The sequence below is a fragment of the Myotis brandtii genome, unplaced genomic scaffold (assembly GCF_000412655.1).
Source record: "Myotis brandtii unplaced genomic scaffold, ASM41265v1 scaffold68, whole genome shotgun sequence".
Lineage (NCBI taxonomy): Eukaryota > Metazoa > Chordata > Mammalia > Chiroptera > Vespertilionidae > Myotis > Myotis brandtii.
The window spans coordinates 1,096,887-1,112,176 of record NW_005370657.1 but is presented as its reverse complement, the minus strand read 5'-3'; the positions used below and the strand labels follow the sequence as shown (position 1 = coordinate 1,112,176).

Sequence of the window (15,290 nt, the reverse complement as noted above, 5' to 3'; positions counted from 1 at the left end):
TGGCAAAATTCCCCCTTTTTTTTTTTTTTTTTTTTGCCTCCCTAAATGTCCCAGCGTCCAAACTCCTGGCAGAGACTTGAAAAATAGTCAACTGTCATTATCCCTGGCCCTGCCAGGATCAGCTCTCCTCCCTGGATGAAATCTAGAGTGAGTGTCAGGCTTGCGGGGCGCAGCCCTCGGAGGGAAGGCGCCATCTCCCACCCCTTCCCCCAGCAGACACAGAGGCTCGCAGAGGCCGGCAGGGCAGGGGCCGGCTTTGAACCCAGAGCCGTGTGGCTCCCGGGCCTGTGCCCCTCACCACCCACGGGTGGGCTCCAGCTGACCACCCTGCTCAGCCAGGGTCTGAGAGAGAAAAGTTCTGTTTTTAAAAACTGGCTAAAAGTTCTGGGAAGGCGCAGAGGCAGGGGAATGGAAAAAGATGCTCAAAAGGAGGAGAGCACTCCAGGGGCTGAGGCTGCCCCGCCGAGTGTGACACGTGGAAAACTTGACGCACGTGACATCCAGGCGGTTAGCGGGAGAACTGGTCATGCTCTTTGGCAAATTGCTCCCTCCTCCTCCCTCCTCGCCCACCCTCCCCCACTCCCCGGCACCCCACCCGGGAAGGGAGCCCTGGGGACCACCTCAGAGGAGGCCTGCGGGTGGTGGTGACTCAGTCCCCAGTCCCTGCTCCAACTCGGAGAAGGAGTGGGAACCACCCCGTGAGCCTCTCGGGGCAGCAGGGTCCAATGGCCTCTCCAGGAGTTTGTTTTTAAGCCCCTGGTTTACGCTCGCCCCTCCCCCACGTCCCCTGGGCTTGGCCACATCAGTCACACCCTTGGCACAGCCCCTGGACAGTGGGGTGGGGGGTGAGGGTGGGAGGACGTGACAGCTCACATCTGCCTCCCTGGGCTGGCATCCAGGGCGCTGCTTCCTTCCCCATCCTCCTGCCTCTCCAATGCCAGCCCTTTTTTTCCCACCCCCACCCACCATCTCCTTGACCTCCATCTCGCCCTCAGAGTCACCACCCGGGACCTAGTCATGCTAACGTCCAGCTCTCTTCCCACATAGGGGGACCCACCTGAGTGCCCTGACCCAGGGACAGCGAGTGGCTCTGGCTTTGCCTACTTGGCCCATGTGGCCCTGAGTGGGGAGGGCCACTGCAGAACTGGAGGGCCCTGTGGGTGAGAGAGTCTCCCTCCCTGAGGCGGTGCAGGGTCGGAGTCAGAGGGCAGAGGAGCCGTGTCCCTGCACCTTGGCAAGGAGGGCAGCCATCCATCCTTCCTTCACCCCCTCATTCCTTCATGTGCCCTCTCCCAGCACTGAAGGTGCACCTGGCCCCGCCCCTGCCTTCAGGGCGGTTAGAATACTGTTTGACGAGGAGAGATGACAGGGAGACCCCCAATCCAGCTCTTGGGGTGGTCGGGCAGGCTTTTGATGGAGGTGACATCCAACAGTGTCTTGAGGAGAGTGAGTCACCCTGGGCTTGGTCCAGAGCCCAGCTCAGCTGAGGGCAGAGTTCACGGGCAGAGGGGGCGGGCTTGGAGCAACTTTCCCTTCGGCCTCCGCTGATAAAAACGGGGAGGAAGTGGTGCTGCTGAGCTCCTAACCCCAAAGGGGAGGGTAGAGACAGGTTGGCCGGCCAGCTCGGAGCCAGACAGACGTGGCTGGGGATGATGGTGCCAGTAGGGAGCATGCTGAGAGGGGCACACCGGGTGGGTTCTACCAGGAGGGCCAGGGGCCCAGCCAGGCCCCCGCGGGGTACTGCTCATGCTGCTGCCCCCCTCCGCATGCCCCCCACGTCCTCGCATGTCCGTGCCTGTGGCCCCCGCATGTGTGACCGCTGGTTCCCCGCCTCCCAGCTCTGACAAGGCGCATGGCCCGTCCCCAGCCTGATTCCGGAGGCACCGTGGGCCCTGTCCTCCCCAGCTCCTTCCTGGATAGGGGTTCCCTGCCTGGTACCCCTCCTCGCTGTCCCTCCACACCTTCGAGCGAGGGGCAGCCCCGAGGGCCAGTGAAAGCTCTGGGAGCTCACAGTCCTCCAAGCAAAGGCCCCAGCGGCCCATGTCTGTTTCCAAGATGGGGCCAGGGAGCGAGCTGACTCCCACGGCATTTCCGCCCCTGGAACGGCCCTCCCCTCCGAGGGCCTCGGTAGGACAGGGATGAAGGCCTGGAGCCAGGGAGACCCTGGAGTTGCCACTTGGAACCCGCACTTGGAGGAAAGGGGTGGCTGTGGCTTGGTGCCAGGGGCTTCCTGGGGCCCCAGGTCCCCCCCCTCCCCAGCTCTGGCATTCTGTGTGTGCCTCCCGCCCCACGCCCGGGCCCCTGCACTCGGGTGGGCTGGGGGTGTTTCCTGCCGTGCCCCCTGTGTACGCGGCTCTCTCCCCTCCGCCTCCCCCAGCTCCAGCAGTACCCCCGGCTGCGCGAGGAGATGGAGCGCATCGTGACCACCCACATCCGGGAGCGCGAGGGGCGCACCAAGGAGCAGGTGAGCCACAGCCCCTCCTCCCTCGCCTTTCGCCCTGGTCCTCGGCTGTCCCTTCTGTGTCAGCCTTCCGCCTGCTTCCTGTCCTCAGACCAAACCTCTGCTTCTTATTGCGGGAATATCTATATAAATTTACTAAAGTGTGCAGTTCTGTGGTATGAAATCCATTCACGTTGCTGTGCAATCATCACCATCATCCATTCCCAGAACTTTTCATCTTCCCCAAATGAAATCCTGTCCCCACAAATACCAGCTCCCATCCCCCTCCCTTTCCCCCTCAGCCCCTGGCACCCACCACTCTACTTCCTGTTTCTAGGAATTTGACAACTCGAGGGTCCTCGCATAAGTGATAGCGTACGACATTTGTCCTTTTGTGTCTGGCTGATGTCACTTAGCATAATGTTTTCAAGTTTACCCGTGTTGTCGTAGCACGTGTCAGCATTGCCTTTCGGGGGCTGAGTAACATGCCATTGTGGGGATGTACCACATTGGGTTTATCCGTGTGGGTAAACCAACCTGGCTTGTTTCCAGCTTTGGGCCGTTGCAAGTAGTTCTTCTAGGAACACAGGTGTACACGTATCTCTTGGAGACCCTGCTTTCAATTCTTATGGGTAGATACCTGGAAATGGAATTGCTGGATCAGATGGTAATTCTGTATAATTCTATGTATGATCATTTTTTGAGGAACCACCATACTGATTCCCAAAGCAGCTGTACCATTTCACATCCCCCACACACACACACACACCCCAACACCTGCTTCTCAACTTCCTGGCAGTCCGTCCTCTGGCCGTCTCTCTCTGGGCCTCTCTCTCTATTTGCGGTTTCTCTGGGTCACCCATACCTGTCCCAGCCACCTCTCCTCCTCTCATGTAGTCATTAATCAAACATTCACTCAACCATTCACTCACACACGTGTTCCCGAATGCCGTCGCTGAGCAGAGAGGAGCCGGCCCTCCTCTGGGCCCTCGGGAAGCTCCCAGGCGAGCCCTCTCTCCTCGTCCCTCCCGCATCCTCCTGTCCAAGCCCGCCTCTGCCTCCAGTTTCCCAGCCTCTATCCTTGCACATCCCCTTTCCTGTCCTCAGTCCCTCCCATTTTTGTTTTTGAGGTCGTTTATGAATTCTTATTGGTCTCTTTAATTACAAGAGTGATAAACACTCAAGGAAAAACAGATGTGATTACGTTACAAGTGTCCCTCCATCACTCTTCCCTGCTCCCAGTTTCTCCCACAGAATAACCACTATTTTTTAAAATATATTTTATTGATTTTTTACAGAGAGGAAGGGAGAGGGATAGAGAGTTAGAAACATCGATGAGAGAGAAACATCGATCAGCTGCCTCCTGCACATTCCCCACTGGGGATGTGCCCGCAACCAAGGTACATGCCCTTGACCAGAATCGAACCTGGGACCCTTGAGTCCGCAGGCTGCCGCTCCATCCACTGAGCCAAACCGGTTAGGGCAGAATAACCACGATTACCAGCGCGGTGTGTCCCCTCCCGGCATTTTTCCTTGGCACACTCAGATTCCAGGTTCCATCTGACTCTAAGAGAACCACAGTCGGTTGAACACCTACCACATGTCAGACATGTCACCGGCCTCATCTCATGGTGTCTTCCCGCTCCCACGAGATGGAAACAATTCCTTTGTGGAACTTGAGGCTCGGCGAGGACAGGCCCCAGGCTCGCAGGAGGCAGCAGGTGCATCAGGAATGTCACTCTCATCGCCACCCAGCTAGGAATCCCATCACTCTCCGTCATTTACAAAGACGATCTTCCGAAGCCGGAGCCTAGACACTGTCCTCATCCTTTGAACAGCTTTATTGTTTAGAGGGTGCCATCATCTATTCCACCTTTTTTTTTTTTTTAATACAGAGAGGAACGGAGAGGGAGAGAGAGAAACATCAAAGATAAGAGAGAATCATTGATCAGCTGTCTCCTGCACGCCCCCTACTGGGGATGGAGCCCGCAACCTGGGCACCTCCTGGTCGATGATCAACCACTGAGCCACACTGGCCAGACTATTTCACCTTTTGATGGCCATTGGCCTGTTCCCAGTTTTTTTCTACTGCAAACCACACCACACTGAACACCCTGGTGCATGTATCTTTGCCCAGTTGATGAGTTTATCTATGAGATGTAGTTCTAGAAGTGAATCTGTACATTTTAGTGTTAAATATTACCCGATTGCCCTCCAAGAATTCGATCCTAATTTACACTTCCACCAATAGTTGATGAGAGAATCTATCTTCTCACAATTATGCCCACACTGGCCATTATCAATATTTAGCACTAAACTGATAGGCTTAAAGGGGCCTCGTGGTTTTAGCTTACATTTCTTTATTACTGGGGGTGAACGTTCTTTACGTATCCTTATTGGCTATCCGTCTGTCTTCTCTGCGTTACCCATTCCCATTCTTTGACCATTTTGATTTGTGCTGCTTGTGTAGGAACTCTTCATTTATTACGGGTACTGTTATGTGTGTACGTGTTCACTTATTATAGACTGTGGATGTATTTATTACGGACCCTGTAGTGCTGTGCGAATGTCATGCATTTTAACACTTCGTGGTGTCTTTCCCACCTGCCCCCTGACCCGTGTGTCCTGGAAGGTCATGCTCCTCATCGACATTGAGCTGGCTTACATGAACACCAACCACGAGGACTTCATCGGCTTTGCCAAGTGAGTGCTCCCTGGGCAGGGAAGGTGACTGTGTGTGTGTGTGTGTGTGTGTGTGTGTGTGTGTGAGAGAGAGAGAGAGACAGACAGACAGACAGACAGACAGACCCAGGCCTTCTGGGTTAACGCTCTGTGTTTGGCGCCCACTGAGCGGTGGCAGTGGAGCTGGGCCTCTTGAAAGGAGAAGTTCTGAGATGAGACTCTTCCCTCTCTCCCCGTCAGTGCTCAGCAGAGGAGCAGCCAGATGAACAAGAAGAAGGCTTCAGGGAACCAGGTGAGTGAGCCCCGGTGCCCCAGCCCGAGGGATGGAGGGTGCCGGATGGACGCCAAGCTCTGAGAGCCCCCTCCCCCGAGGGGAAGGGTCCCACGGGGGCCAGGGAGCCTGTCAGCGGCCAGCCACAAGCCTCCCACTCTGCCTCAGTAACCCTCTCTCCTCTCTCCCGATGCTTCTCGTGGTTGATATGGTTACCTCTTTGCAGGATGAGATTCTGGTGAGTACCAGGACTGGGGCTCTTGGCTTGTGTAGCGAGCGGGGAGGAAGGGGCCCGTTGCAGTGGGGATGGGCAAGAGGGGACCCTTTGGCTCGAGCGGCTTGCACACACCAGCACAGTTGCCCACACGTGCTCTCAGGCCAGAGGCAAGGCCTCGCCACACAGAGTCCCAGCAACCTGTCCATCAATGCACAGGAGCTAAGTGCTACTTCAGGCAGAGGCAGATCATGTGGGCGGGGGTGGGGGGAAATGCCTGGCAGGGGCCTGGCACTTAGTAGGTGCTGCTAAAATGTCTGTTGGATGGACGGACGGGTGGGAGAGAAGCATGCTAGCCATCTCCACCAGGAAATAAAGCGACGAGTGACATGTCATGAGACACGTCCCTCCTCATCTGTTGTGTCCAGATCTCGGTGGACACATCACTTCTCCACCCCAGTTGTACACACGAGCCACGGAGCCCTGGGCTGCTCCAGAGGCTGGAGTTTCTTTGTAATAATCGAGGTGTTTATGTGATTGTTTCCCTCCCAAACCCAACAGGGAAGGGCTGGGTCTGTCCTGTTCACCGGTAAATCCCCAGTGCCCAGCCCTGTGCCTGGCACACGATAGGCGCTCAGTAGAATAAAGTGATTAATGAATGGATTACCCCAGGGCAGTTCAGATCAGCGAACACTCACTGGGGCCTACACTGTGCTGGCCCCTGGACAGGAGGCAGACCCTGGCCCTGCACCTCGGAGACCCCGGCCTGCAGGCAGGGCCCAGGCAGGGTGGGAGTCGGGAGAGGGGGCGGTCCTGGTGTGGGGGCTCTGGAGAGGGGTTTGGGTGAGCAGGGAGGAGGGCAGGGCTGGGGGTGGCCAAGGGAGGACCAAGGCTGCAAGCGAGGGCACGGAGCAGGGTGACAAAGCCTGCTGGTCAGATGCTGAGATCCACAGTGTCAGGGTGTGGCATTTGGACTCAACTCCGAAGGCAGCGACAAGACACTGAGTGCATCTTCACTGGACTGGGACCGGGAGGGAGAGGAGTCCCTGTTAATGGCTCAGGCCTTTACTCAGCTGCTGATCCGCCATGTGACTTGGGTTCTCTTCGAGACTCTTGGGGAAGCCGGAGAGGGTAAGGAGGGCTTCGAGGGTCTCAGAAGTGGGCCTGGCCCCGAGGACTTTCCCCCCGGCCCCAGGATCCTTGGATCTTCTGTGGACGCTCAGAAGAGAAGCCAGGGAGGGAGAAGCAGCTCCCTGTCCTCGCAGTCTGGGCCTCCACCAGGGTCTGGGCCTCCACCAGGGTCTGGGCCTCCACCAGGGTCTGGGCCTCCACCAGGATCTGGGCCTCCACCAGGGTCTGGGCCTCCACCAGGGTCTGGGCCGTGGCTCTGCCCTTGGAGTCCAATCCAGGGGCCCCGGTCTGTGCCGATGGCTCAGGACTGCTGCTTCCTGCTGTGGAAGGAGACCTTTGCCTGCAACCCCGAGCTGCCCCCAGGGAGAAGGGGCCTGGGCGTCTCATGCTCAGCCCCTTCCCCCTCCCCCACTCCCTACCACCCCAACCTGTGTCTGGGGCCTGGGGCCAAAGACCCTTAGGACCTACTATTGTAGCACTCAGGCCACGTGTATTCATTGATCACTTTCTGTATGTTGAGCACTCTGCAAGGTGCTGGGATACAATGATCAAGAGAATTGACAGCTCAGCAAGAGAGGCTGACATCAACGGATACACACACACACACACACACACACACACACGTTAATTCAAGATCCCAGTTATTGTCATAGTAGAAGATTTAAGGGAGTGATAAAAGATTATAATGGGGGTCCTGACTTTTACTGGGCGGGGGGGATAGAGAGGGCCTGCCTGAGAATGAATGTGACTTCTGAGCCGATACACAGAGGGGGAGTAGGCATTTGCCAGGCACACAGGAGGGGAAGTGCTCTCTAGGCAGAGGCAACAGCAGCACGTGCAAAGTCCCTGAGGTCGGAAACAAGCCTTAGAATAAATCGGATCTTAAGCTGAAAAGGCACTCAGAGTTGTCTTGCCCAGTCGGCCGCCTAAGCTCGGCTTGTGCACTGTCAGTGGTGGGGGCTCCTCTCCTCCCCGGGCCAGCAGGGCCCGACGCACGTGGCTCTGACGGTCAGCAGGCTCTTTACTCTGAGCTCGGCCTCCCTCTGTCCTCCAACCTGTTCACTGGTGGTTCAAACCAGGCCAGGTCTGGCCCCCACCCTCCCGGACTGGCCGGGCCTCCACGAGCTGGGGGAGGGGTGGGCTTTCGAGGGCCTCTCTTTGCCTCCCCCCACCTCCCCGGGGAAGCCTGGACTCTGCCCACTGACCTCCTGCCCCCTCACCCTGCAGGTCATCCGGAAGGGCTGGCTGACCATTAACAATATTGGCATCATGAAGGGGGGCTCCAAGGAGTATTGGTTTGTGCTGACGGCCGAGAATCTGTCCTGGTACAAGGATGATGAGGTGAGTAAAGGGGTTGGACTGGTGGCCAAAGTCAGGCTCAGAGCCTATCCCTGGCTTGGCAGGGACTGGACCGCCCAGCAGGGGGGTTTACAAATCCCATCAAAGACCCTTGGGTGGAGCTGGGCCGCAAGGATCAGGGGCAGGCAATCCTGGGGGCTCATCGGGGCTGGGCAGAGAAGGTGGCGTGGCAGGACTGGGGAGCCTGGGCTGAGCACTCTTAAAGAGGGTGGGCGAGGGTGTTGGGCACCCCCCCAACCCCAAGCCCCGGCCCTGCAGCCGTCCTGTTCTCCTGCTCCAGGGCGCACCACCTCTTCTGTGGCCCCCACAGACCCATGACACACACAGTCCAGCTGCCAGCCACCCTGTTAACCCCTGCATCCCAGTCCCCCAGGCCCCAGTGTCCAAGGGACATGCCTAGAGCACCTCCAGGCTGAGGGGTCAGGAGTGATGGGGTCCCACAGAGGCGCCCCTCAAAACCCCTCCCTGCCCCGTGGGGCACACAGACCACCCCCACCAGCCACCGCCCTCCCCTGCTGCTGGTCTCCTTTAAGAATGAGTCTATTTGGCTTCCACATCTGGATTCCAGAGGTGACCAGAGAGAGTAGGGAGGGCTGGGGGGGGCTTGTGGTAATGAACTCCAGCTGGCTGCAGTGTGGGGGAGGGGACCCTCTTCTTCCTGAGGGGCCGTTGGAGAAGGGGGCGCCCTCCACTCTCAATGGGGTAGCAGGGCTCAAGGGGGGGTGATTTTGGTCTCCCAGTCCCGCCCCCCTTGCTCTCTGCCCCCTTCAAGTCGCCCTGGACAGGCCCCATCCCCACCTTGGGAGGGACCCTCTGTCGTCACTCGCAGGGGCGCCAGGCCATCTGGACCTCATTACCTCAAGCCTGGCCTCTCCCCGAGCACAGGGGCCGGGGAAGGGATGGAGTGGGAGGTGGCGTGGCAGGCGGGTGTGGGGGCGTTGCTTCCTGCTCTGTGGCCCAGGCCGGCTCCCCTGGGCTGGGGGCGCCCACTGCAGGCCCCACGCCTGACCGTGTGACCTGGGGCTGACCGGCTGCACTGCGGGTGAAGGGAGTGTATGGGGGCCCCTGTCCTCATACCTGTGTATAAAGGGGTCTTTCTTGGGCTCTGTGTGGACATTTGAGTTGAGCTGTGTGGAAGCGAGCCCTGAGTGTACATGGGGGGCGGGGAGAGAAGGGGGAGAGTGAGTGCTGGGAGGGGGAGGCGAGGCTTGTGGCTGTTGTGTGCGGGCGTTTTGTGGGAGGGAGTTTGGGGTGTAAGCATCTAGGTATGTTGGTATATGAGGGTCTCATGTGTATCTGGGGGCAGACTGTGCGTGCCTGAAGCATGACTCGGGAGCGTGTGCTGTGTTCTTTGTGTCAGTGTAAGTGTGTGTGTGTGGGGGGGGTGTGTGTGTGCAGTGTCTGAGAATATGTATGTGTTTGGGATGTAAGATGGGAGAGGACCAGTGTTCCGTTGGAAGGGTGTGGGTGTGTGTGTGTGTGTGTGTGTGTGCACCCTCACCTCTGTGTGTGTGTGTGCGCACGTGCCCTCACCTCTGTGTGTGTGTGTGTACACCCTCACTCTCTGTGTGTGTGTGCCCTCACCCATGTGTGTGTGTGCCCTCACCCGTGTGTGTGTGTGCCCTCACCCATGTGTGTGTGTGCATGTGTGCCCTCACCCGTGTGTGTGTGTGCGTGTGCCCTCACCCATGTGTGTGCGTGCGTGTGTGCCCTCACCCGTGTGTGTGTGTGCGTGTGTGCTTGCACTGTGCTTGGGGCATGGATGTGTGATTTAAAGTGCGGGTGTGTGTGGGTGCCTGAGTTGGGGGTGTGCGTGTGTTGGATGTGAGTGGAATTTTGCACTAGAACATCTGGGGACATGGAGGTGGTCCCGGCTGAGGGGGAAGGGATCTGTCCCCCTCCTTCCCCCAGCCGCCGGCCCTCTGGTCTTTGGGATTTGGGTGACCCTCAGGGCAGACAGCTACCTACATCCCCAGCCCTCCTCAACTCCCCCATCTTCTCAGACTCCCTTCACCACCCCCTCAGCACCCCCACCCCATCTCACAGCAGGATGGCACCCCCTCCCTCTGCACCTCCCCGCAGCCCACCCTCTGCCCCCCACGCTCCCGGCCCCAGCTCCAAGCTCCGGCTCTGGGATGGCGGTCGGTCCAGCTCTCCAGCGGCGCCGAGGGTCTAACCCAGCCAGCCTAACCAATGTGCAGACTACTGTACAATTTGGGAGTCCTGAACAGATAGTCTAAACACTGGGTAGACGGAGTGGTCCATCCAGGCGGCGGCTGTCGTCTGTCGTCGGGTGGGAGCTTCGGCCCGGCTCCTGGAGATCCAAGACCCCCAGCCCCAGCCCAGCCAGCCCACGTCCCCTCTCTGCTCTCGGCTCCCCTTCTGCCTCCTTTGACGTGGCAGGGGTGAGCAGGCGCTGTGGCTGGGAGGGAGGGGCCTGGGGAGGGGGCCGGCCAGCAGGAAGGGAGGGGTGGGGGGAGGCGGCCACTCCTGCCTAGTGTCCAACCCCAGAGCTCAGGGCTGTGGCGGCGGGGCCTCCCTCGAATGCTTCCAGATGTTCCCTGGCCTCATGTGCAACTTCCTCCTCTCCTCCCCCAGCCGCCCTCTGGGGCTCCCGGCCGCCGGGCCACTCGCCTGGCATAAAGAGGGCTTTATGTGGCTGGACAGGCCAGGCGGGTGCAGGGGCAGAGCGAGGTGGGCAGGATGAGGCCAGGACAGGGAGCAAGGTTCTCCTGAACCCAGCCCCCACCTGAGATCGTGGCTGAGGCCCCTGCCGAAGTCCCGAGTCCCCAACACCCACACAGACCTCCTCTCCCTCCCCAGCGTGGGTCCTGTGGCGGTGGGTGGGCAAGTGGTTACACACAGCAGAGACCGCTCCTCCCAGAGCCCCAGCCTGGACTCCCCCCTCCAGAAATCTCTGGGCCCCTCCCCTTAACGCAGCATCCCCCAGACATGTCGGCCCCCACCAGACTCACACACGTGTGCACGTGGGCCTGGCACTCACATGCCCATCCACGGATACGCGTAACTCCTCCCAGACAACTACAGATAAACTAGACACGTCCAGCCCGCTACACAAGATGTGTGCACAGGAACACATGAACGCACACCCGTGTCCTACAGTCACGTTCATGCCAACACATAGACATTGACACTTGCCACACACATCTATGTAAATGTGCACACATCCTCACGGGCACACACACATGCTCACATGGACACACGGCTGTGCTGGGCACCTCCTCAGACACACAGCTCTGCAGCGCAGACTCATGGGCACGCCCACGGTGGCGAGAGATGTGTGTGCACAGACTCGCCATCTCCAGCCTGCGCTGTGTGCTGATTGCTAACACATGGGCGTCTGCGGGGAGGGGGCTGAGCCAGCCCTTTGAAGCTGAGGGGCTGGTGGCCCCCCTTCCTGTCTCTACAGTCAGGAAATGAAGTCAGAGGCTTATCCAAAGCAGGCCCAGCAGCCAGGCCAGGGGCGAAAGAGGCTCCAGGGTGGGGGTGGAGGGTAGGGTGTGTGTGTGTGTGTGTAGAGGGGGTGTCCCTGGCTGGGGCTGGCCTGGCCTGCCTCCAGGGCTTTCTTGGGGAGGGATTTGGGAGCCACCCTGGGCGCTTGGGCTCTGGCAGGTATGCAGAGGTGGTGGGCATGGTTTGAATGCCATTAGGAGCAGGGGTGCCAGCAAGCCCAGGGCACTTGAGTCAGACAGCACCTGTGCGGTGTGAGGGGGCTGGAGCCAGAAGCCAGGGCCACTCTGAGGCCCCCCCAGCCCCAGGCACTCCCAGCGTAGAGCTGTCTTAGGGAGTGAGGCGTAGCAGAGAGGGTGCCAACCTCACCCCTGGCTCCCCCGGCAGGAGAAAGAGAAGAAGTACATGCTGTCCGTGGACAACCTGAAGCTGAGGGACGTGGAGAAGGGCTTCATGTCGAGCAAGCATATCTTCGCCCTCTTTAACACGGAGCAGAGGTGCCTGCCTGCGCCCCACCAGGGCTGCGGGGCCCCGGACCCTGCAAGCCCCAAACCACCCCCACCGAGGAGAAGCGGGGTCCACAGATACAAAAAGGAGAGGGACCTGTCCCAAGCCCCACAGCAAGTCATTCATTTGACAAATATTTATGGAGCCCCTACTCTGTGCTGGGCATTTTGTCAAGATCTTCCCACCCACCACCCTCTCCTCTCTCCCCTCCTCCCTCCCTCTCCCCCTCCTCCCCCTGTCCTCACACACTCACTCTGTCCGTGCCTGCTCTGCATAAGACACTCTGCTAGGCACTGGGACAAAAGGGAGCCCCAGTCATGCCTTCTCATGTTGGTAAGTGCCCCGGCCTCTCACCTCCTAACCCAGGGCTCATTCTAATGGGCTCGGTCCTACTCAGAGACAAGGGCTCAGTACAGCTGCGATCGAGGAGTCCCGAGAGTCAGGGAGGGAGCCAGTGGGGCTGAGACCCACACGAGGGGCTGAGCTGTCACCGATGTCCTTTAGGGAGGGCTCGGTCCCTTTCTAACTGAACATATCAGCGCTCATTTCACTGAACCCTCGCGTTACCCCAGGAGGCAGGAATTGTTCACCTGCCTTCCAGATGAGAAAACTGAGGCTTGGAGAGAGGAAGGGACTTGCCCAGGGTCACCCCACTGGGAAATGAGGAAGCCGGCACTGGGCCCCAGGCGTGAGGACCCCAGCCCATGCAAGCCCCGAACCACCGGGGTGAATGGGCCTCGCCCGTCCCCTCACCGCCCGCCCCATCTTGCAGGAATGTCTACAAAGACTATCGGCAGCTGGAACTGGCCTGCGAGACACAGGAGGAGGTGGATAGCTGGAAGGCCTCCTTCCTGAGGGCTGGCGTGTACCCCGAGCGTGTTGGGGTGAGTGGCAGGGCAGGGAGGGGAGGGGAGGGGCAAGCTGCTTATAATGGGGAGTCTGGGGCCCCATCCTCAGTGACGCCATGTTCCCGAGCCCTCGCTGAGCTAAAACATAACAGGCATCGCTCCGCTACCTGCCGCCCTCCTCCAATGGCGGGTTTGTGTGTCCCCTCCTCGGCCACAGTCCTGCATCCCCGTCACGTGGTAGTGGTTTCTTGTGACTGCCTTCCCTTCCCCCCTCTTTCACTGTGGCAGTGTCTCCAGCTGCCTTAGAGTTGGGGTACAGTGCCCTGGGCTCACTCAGTCCTTCCCCCTTTCCTCTGTGTGTCTGTCTCGGCTGTGCTCGCTGGCGGTGGCCATGCTGGTGTGGTGACCTCTGTGGTTTTGGTGTGGGCCTCCCAGGACAAGGAGAAAGTGAGTGTGCCCCTCCCTCCCCTTCTGCCATGTGTCTCCAGCCTGGCACGACCTCTGGCCAGGTCTTTAGAATCACCAAGGGACCTTAGAGATGTCCTTTCCCAGTTTATGGACTGGGAAACGGAGGCAAATTCCAAGCTCTAGAGTCAGAGAGATAAGGTTAAACGAGGGTCTGGGGTCCTGAGGGGCTTTGGGATGGGCAGAGCCCAGAGACCCAGAGCATATGGGGGAGCTAGTAGCTAGTGTCCATGTGTCCAGGCCAATTGCTTCTCTCTGTGCCTCAGTGTTCCAGGTACCATTGGAGGGGAGGGGCTGAGACCTTGGGGAACCTGGAACCTGGCTTTGAGGGTCCAGCCACCCTGATGCCCTCTGTTCCCAATGGTAGGCCAACGAGACGGAGGAGAATGGCTCAGACAACTTCATGCACTCCATGGACCCCCAGCTGGAGCGGCAGGTGGAGACCATCCGGAACCTGGTGGACTCGTACATGGCCATCGTCAACAAGACCGTGCGCGACCTTATGCCTAAGACCATCATGCACCTCATGATTAACAATGTGGGTGCACCACCCCCCGTGGGGGGCGGGTGCTCTTGTGAGACCAGGGAGGCGGGCAGCCAGGTTGGCCTGGGAGGGAGGGTTAGGTCCACACCAGAACCATGTAGAAAACCGTGATTCACATACCTAAGTTGTTCCAAACATGCTTGAAAGCTTTTCAGGAGGGGCTAGGAATCTGCATCTTTTGAGAACACCCAGATCATGTTTTGAAATACACACTCTATAGAACCATTACCTCCTGTGGCTCAGTGAAAAAGTGTAGACCCTGGAGAATTAGAACTGTGTTTGAATCCTGCCACAGATTTGCTGTGTGACTTTGAGCAATTGAACTACCCTCTCTGAGCCTGTTTCTTTATATGTAAAACTAGAGGCCCAGTGCATGAATTCGTGCATGGGTAGGGGCCGATCTGGCCCGGGTGCGGGAGTTTGGCCAGCCCCGCCCCCTGGTCGAACTCCTGGTGGAACTCCCGATGGAGGGGAAAATTTGCATATTAGCTTTTTATTACATAGAATATGGATAATAATAGAGTTGAGGAGTAAATTAATATAAAGTGCATAGCAACACAGTGCCTGGCATGTAGGAGCTGTTCAACATATATTTGAATAACAAGACACAGGCCTATGGTGTAAAAAAGCTCAGCATCTCTCCATGAATATCCCAGAGCCTAGGCAGGTACCCTTCCCCTACACACCGAGGCTCACTTCTCCCCCAATCCAAGCACATTTATACCTGTTACTCCAGGGCTCAGAAAATTTAAAGCTATCTTCCTTATTTTGGTCCAGTGGAGCATGAAAGTCCTTGGAAAGGATTTAACCAGCACATTTTACAGATGAGGAAAGTGGGACTGAAAAGTGCTGCGTAAGGGTCTTCCTAGATGTATGATGGTCCCTGAGTGTCCCCCCAGATCTGTGATCTTGAACAGGTCACTTTTCCTCTCTGGATCATCTGTGAAAAGGGCAAGGGACCAGGGCTGGGGGGCGGGGGTGTCTGGGGAGATCTCAGAGTTTAGGCAGAGCCCTCCACCCCAAAACTTCCAGTCCAGGACACGGTCCTAGCAGGGCCCCACCCCTCTCCTCTCTCCGCCTGCCTGCACACAGACCAAGGAATTCATCTTCTCGGAGCTGTTGGCCAACCTGTACTCGTGCGGGGACCAGAACACACTGATGGAGGAGTCAGCCGAGCAAGCTCAGCGGCGGGATGAGATGCTGCGCATGTACCACGCACTGAAGGAGGCGCTCAGCATCATCGGCGACATCAACACGACCACTGTCAGCACGCCCATGCCGCCGCCCGTGGACGACTCCTGGCTGCAGGTGCAGAGTGTACCGGCTGGACGCAGGTACCAGGGCCGGCCCCCACGGCC

The 15,290-nt window shown here is 58.6% G+C and overlaps 1 protein-coding gene across 1 annotated transcript in view; it reads left to right on the top strand.

The window, feature by feature from the left end:
- The window catches only part of DNM1 (dynamin 1), a 42,230-nt gene that overhangs the window by 25,045 nt on the left and 1,895 nt on the right, over nucleotides 1-15,290 (top strand). Inside the window, exons 11-20 of the mRNA XM_014529304.1 lie at nucleotides 2,378-2,464; nucleotides 5,073-5,143; nucleotides 5,363-5,414; nucleotides 5,620-5,631; nucleotides 7,966-8,109; nucleotides 11,956-12,065; nucleotides 12,848-12,959; nucleotides 13,359-13,370; nucleotides 13,756-13,926; nucleotides 15,025-15,266. Coding sequence (XP_014384790.1) covers nucleotides 2,378-2,464; nucleotides 5,073-5,143; nucleotides 5,363-5,414; nucleotides 5,620-5,631; nucleotides 7,966-8,109; nucleotides 11,956-12,065; nucleotides 12,848-12,959; nucleotides 13,359-13,370; nucleotides 13,756-13,926; nucleotides 15,025-15,266 — 1,013 coding nt within the window. The remainder of the gene's footprint in view (nucleotides 1-2,377; nucleotides 2,465-5,072; nucleotides 5,144-5,362; nucleotides 5,415-5,619; nucleotides 5,632-7,965; nucleotides 8,110-11,955; nucleotides 12,066-12,847; nucleotides 12,960-13,358; nucleotides 13,371-13,755; nucleotides 13,927-15,024; nucleotides 15,267-15,290) is intronic.